Source organism: Dunckerocampus dactyliophorus, chromosome 11 (genome assembly GCF_027744805.1).
Source record: "Dunckerocampus dactyliophorus isolate RoL2022-P2 chromosome 11, RoL_Ddac_1.1, whole genome shotgun sequence".
Taxonomy (NCBI): Eukaryota; Metazoa; Chordata; class Actinopteri; order Syngnathiformes; family Syngnathidae; genus Dunckerocampus; species Dunckerocampus dactyliophorus.
The window spans coordinates 19,640,059-19,645,641 of record NC_072829.1 but is presented as its reverse complement, the minus strand read 5'-3'; the positions used below and the strand labels follow the sequence as shown (position 1 = coordinate 19,645,641).

At 41.9% G+C, this 5,583-nt stretch overlaps 1 protein-coding gene across 1 annotated transcript; it reads left to right on the top strand.

Annotated features, from left to right (window-relative positions):
- The first annotated feature begins 431 nt into the window (after positions 1-431).
- On the top strand, positions 432-1,441 carry si:dkey-237j10.2 (uncharacterized protein LOC568721 homolog). The gene is made up of 2 exons (XM_054792926.1): positions 432-669; positions 771-1,441. Exons 1-2 carry the CDS (start codon positions 552-554, stop codon positions 1,439-1,441), a joined length of 789 nt encoding a protein of 262 aa, XP_054648901.1. The 5' UTR covers positions 432-551.
- The last annotated feature ends 4,142 nt before the right edge of the window (positions 1,442-5,583 follow it).

Below are 5,583 nucleotides of genomic sequence, written 5' to 3'. Positions count from 1 at the left end.
GGCAAAATATGGCAGTTTCCCGGGAAAAACAGGAGGGTTGACGGGTGTGATTCTACTTCATTCTACTCTTTTACTACACTATTTGTGAAGAAGATACATTTGTACAGTGCTTTTATTTTTTTCCTCTTTTAGATGTTTATATCGCACCAAAACTACATTCCTCGAATGACCACATTTTATTTAATGAATCACATTTAACACAAAAATGAAATAATCATTGAAAGAATAACAACTGAAGAATAATGAATGTGTAAAAATGTGATTATGAGTCACATTAAAGTTAAAATGAAATGTTTTTGCCGCACAAATGTTTTTTTAAAGTAAAGAATTTGCTGCAGCCTTCTTCTCTTTTCTTATCTTTGCTTACATTTTCAATAAAGGAAGTAGGCTGAGGGGGTGGAAGGGGCCACTTCACAGTAGGAGAAGTGACACAGGGCAGCAGATCTCTACATCCGCAGTCACATGACCATTACCGCCAGCGCTTTCGACTTCTAACATAAAGCAAAAAGGGCATTAAAGCTAAGCTAAAACGAGAAGATTAATTGTGTGTCATGCTGGGCGAAAGCTTTCTCCGGGTTTTGTGTTACAAGGAGGAAAAAAAGTGTGCTTCCATGGGACACACGTTGGAGACAAGTTTGGTGACGACACAGACGGATATTCAACAAAGAGGTGAGCAACAAAAATATACAACTTAGTGGCTGCACTGTGAGGTATTGGACTTCAGAAGGAATACTTGCATGAAGTGGAAACGGTTTATTGTGTCACTTTAGATGCAGACCAGCAGGAGTGGGTGAAAAGACATGGAGTGAGAGAAGCAGCTTCAGGCCTTTCTATCCCTGGGTGTTCATCTGTTCACACCCCTGAAACTGACATGACACTTTGCTCAGGCCCCTGCAGTCTCCTGGATCATTATCCCGACCTCCAGGTGGTTGATTCGGGCCTCATCTCCCACAACACTTTAAGAACAAGCACCCTTCAGCAAGATCTTTTCACCTTTGTGACCCCGTCAGAGCATGCAGAGCACAAGCAGCTGCTTTGCATGTCTAGTTCATCACTGCCAGACCAGGGCTATCTGGTTATGAGTGATGCTGCAAACACCAGCTTGGGCGTGCCTGCCTCTCAGTTGGAGCCCATGTCCAATTCCCTGCTGAATGGACTTCTGGAAAAACAGCTGGAGGAGGTTTACCTACAGCACCTGACTGACAACCTGGCTCGATGCAACTCGCACCTGGGGAACAGCCTCCTGCATGGCCTGGTGCCTCCTCTGCAGCCCAGTGACCACCAACAGGACTGCGACTTACTGGAGTCCAATATGGAAGAGGCACCAGGAGGAGAACGGGGCAAGAAGTTAAATTACCTGAGCAACCTAAACTTAGCTCCTTGCTCGTCCAACTTTAGTACTCCAGTGCTGCGCATTTCTGAGAATGTTCATCCACAATAAAAGAATATTTTAGAACTCACAAACACTTTGACTTCATTTTTTTCATTTCTGTTGAAACAGGTGGTTTTATTTTGTAATGTACTAAACGGGAAAATGTTACTGTTAACTCTGTGGGCTTAACACAGATCATGTGTTAAGCCACAGACACTTAAGAAGAGAAAAAGAAGTTAAAATGGCATTAGAAGAAGAAAATGACTCAACACTGTAAAAGTAAAGCATTGAATGAAGCCTAGGGAATGACTGCTATTGTTTAAGAAGCATGCTAAAGATCTATTCGATATTGGCTTCACTGTTAAGCAGTGCTTTTGTACTTTTGCAGTGCGTTCGTATCACTTTGTAGATATCACATGACATCAGTCAGCTGACATTAAGCTCCCATCCTGATTTGCTGGTGCTCCCCGGCAGCAAAGATTAAGTGATGAACGGACGTCTCGAGCTACACACAGAGATGCAACTTTTATCTTTATTATTGTGATTACGAATAAACTAACTCAGCGGTAAGATGCCTATACAAAAAAGTTGTATGTTCACTTGTAGCGTCTAGTTATGTAGGAAAAAAAGTGGATCGTTTGATGGCTGTGCTTTGCATCCTTTTGCATCCTTTGTGAAGCTATTATTTCATGGTTAATGAACAATGTCGAATGAACGATATGTAGCTATTTTGACTGACATACTACCAGGGGCTTCAGTGGCGGTTCGACTGAATTACGCCCTGGGTGGACCGACACTGTGGCAGTGTAGTACATCAACGGTCACATACCCTACCTCTTGGTCCCGCGAGTCCAGTTCTGGTTGGATTTCCGTTCCGGTTAGTTAGTGAGGCCACTTAAGTAAAAAGTTTGGCTTCTCAAAACAATATGCGTTCAAAAGAATAATACATTTGCACCACAAAAATGCCTGCTCGTAAAAAATCAGACCTCACAAATCACTGTGCATTATATTTGTCTCCCTATCTATCCCTGCGCACTGTTGCCTGTCCATTCTTGTGTATGTGATGAAGACGCTCACATCTTCATCCGCCGCGGCCATCTTGTTTACATGTGTGTGCCACAGCGGAAGAAGATGTGAGCATCTTCATCACATACACAAGAATGGACAGGCAACAGTGTGCAGGGATATGGCAGAAAACAAGTATAACGCCAAGCGATCTGTGAGGTCTGATTTTGTCTTGGCTAACTTCTTTGCTTAAATGACCCAGCAACTAAGCGGAAGTACGTTCCTCGGCACGGAAGTCCGACCAGAACTGGACTCATAAGTCATCGTTGATGTACTACACTGCCACAGTGTCGGTCCGCACTCCACACAGAGCCTGTAAACTTTGAAACTGCGAATATGAAATATTAATCATTAATATTTGGTACAGTAGTTTCAAAGTTGACCAGTTAGATTTTTAAAAAGTTTAGTTTTATAGCAAGCAATAGATCATGTTGACTTGTAACTTGCATGCTGAAAAGGTGTGTGCACCCATGATATACATGTACAACGTACATAAATACTCATATTTATAAATATATTAAATATGTTACACATTTATAAATATATTTTCTGTTTATAGTAGGAGGTAGATCTTTGGGACTTGGTCATTTTAAAAGTAGCTCACAGGCTGAAAAAGTGTGACCACCCCTGGCCCACATTTTGTTTTGCTTACTTTAAATGACACAAAGCACATCTCCAGCGTACCCGCAACCCTAGTGACGACAAGCTGTTTAGAAAATGGATGGACGGATGGCATTTGCACACATGTGACACCTGCTGGTAGGTTTTAGTACTACATCAAAATATGTCTACTCGTCACTACTGACACCTAGTGTTGACTTTTGCACGAAGGCAAACTGGGTAAATTATAAAATGAAATGAAAAGTATACGTAGCAATATTGACTCCAGACGATTTAGATCTGAGGTTTGCATACACTTATCATGTAATGTCTTATTTGAATGGTTCTTTTTCCAGGATGGAATGATAATACAGTTAACAAAAAACGAGAAATTGTACATAAAGTTAGTATTGCACAAACAGCCTCAAATATATACTGCACATACAGTCACCTCAATCTTTAAATAAGTGGTGCCGAAGGTCCCAGAATATCTTCTAACTTAACACCAACTCTTACCTTCTCATTAGTGATCATGGTTGCAGCTGGTAGTCTCTTTTCGGCAATATATTAATATTTGTGTGCCAGCACTCATTGGGTCGAGCAATATTCAGAACAATGGGGAAGTCTAAGAAGCTCACTGAAGAGCTATGAAGGAGAACGATGAATTTAGACAAAGTATTTGGATGTGTGACCATTTTGCCAAGGCCTGGAAGAAGACCCAAATTGCCGACCACAGATGAAAAGAATTGCTTATGATGTTCAGGAACAACTGAAAAAAACATCAAGGCTCAAGCCTGCTGTGAACTGGAAACTGCTGGAACACCAGTGTCACCGTCCACAGTGAAGCTTTACATCACAGACTGAAAAGAGGGTGCAAACCATGAAAGAAGCATGGGTATGCCAGATACCTGATACCAGATACCAGATACCTGCCGGAAAAACGTTTTGATGGTCAGATGAGACACAGATTGAGCTATTTGTCCCTAATGACAATGAGTATGTTTGTGAGGCATCCAGGTGAGGCTTTCAATCCCAAGAAGACTGTAGCAACCGTCTAGCATGGTGGTGGTAGCATCGTGCTCTGTTGTATTGCACCGAGTGGATGGAATCATGAAGAAGGGGGAAATTCCTCAACTTCACCTTACATTAACAAGACAGCTGAAACTTGGTCCTAGGTGTTCCAACAGGACCATGATCCCAAACACACCTGGAAACAGGTTTTGGAATGGATAAAGCAGGCTAACATTAAGCTTCTGGAATAACCATCAAGCCCCGACCTCAACCCTGTTAAATATTTGTGGACTATGCTTAAAAGGGAAGTTTGTGCCAAGAAATCAACCAATTTAAATGAACTCTATCATTTTTAAAAAAAAGATTGGTCAAATATTCAGACAGAATTATGCCAGAAGCTTGTGGATGGCTACAAAAAGCGTCTGAAGCGGTGAAACTTGGTAAGGGACATTTTACCAATAGGGCAGCACGGTGGTCTAGTGGTTAGCATGTTGGCCACAGAGTCACAGTCAGGGAAGACCTGGGTTTGGATCTCCGTTGGGCATTTCTGTGTGGAGTTTGCATGTTCTCCCCGTGTGTGGGTTTTCTCCAGGTACTCTGGTTTCCTCCCACATTCTAAAAACATTCATGTTAGGTTAATTGGCGACTCTAAATTGTCCATAGATATGAATGTGAGTGTGAATGGTTGTTTGTCTGTACTGTATGTGCCCTGCGACCAGTCCAGGGTGAACCCCGCCTCTCGCCCGAAGTCAGCTGGGATAGGCTCCAGGCTCCAGCGTACCCCCGCGACCCTAAGGAGGATAAGCGGCATAGAAGATGGATGGATGGACATTTAACCAATATTAGCGGGGGTGTATTTTGATAAGTTAGAGAAAATTCAAGATAAATCAAAGCTCTTAAAAACTGATACAATAGTCTGTAAAGTATAAAATGGCGGTTACTCCAAAACACCAACGTCTAAAGGTAATATGTTTATGTATTATTATTATTATTATGTAATATTTCTAAATAAATGTGCTGGTGTGCTGTATAATGAAGGCAGGATCATTAAAAAAGTGTCATTGTGCAAATACTTCTTGAGGTAACTGTATTTCGGATCCAGGGCTCTCCAGTAGATGGCAACAAATATCACATTTTCGACATCTGCATTGGCTCGGACCTCTCTGTGTGTGCAGTTTGCTCCTGCTGTACCTCACCTCTAGCCCAAAGACAGCTGGGATCCTGACCGAGGAGGAAAAGAGATAGGAGATCAAAGAATGAGTGGTATCTAGGAATGAACTGATGCTGAAACACAGAAAATTCAACATTGTACTAAAATCTGAAGATCTAAGAAATAGTTGGCAACAGTTGACCTGTGGTCCATTTTGGTCCCTATCCTTGAGTTTGGTAGAGGCTGCACATGACAGGAAGTGGATGTGGAGTTCAAAGGAGGGGGAGAGCCATCAAAAAAGAGAAATAGTACATGGTTGTCAAAAACAGGACATTGACATTTAAAGCGTTGAAGAATTGACATTTGATATTGTACTGGGCCATTG

Bases quoted from the DNA above. Each gene is read 5' to 3' on its own strand.
- si:dkey-237j10.2 (XM_054792926.1), top strand. From the start codon at position 552: ATGCTGGGCGAAAGCTTTCTCCGGGTTTTGTGTTACAAGGAGGAAAAA. The intron at 670-770 runs GTGAGCAACAAA...GTGTCACTTTAG, and splicing joins GACGGATATTCAACAAAGAG to ATGCAGACCAGCAGGAGTGG.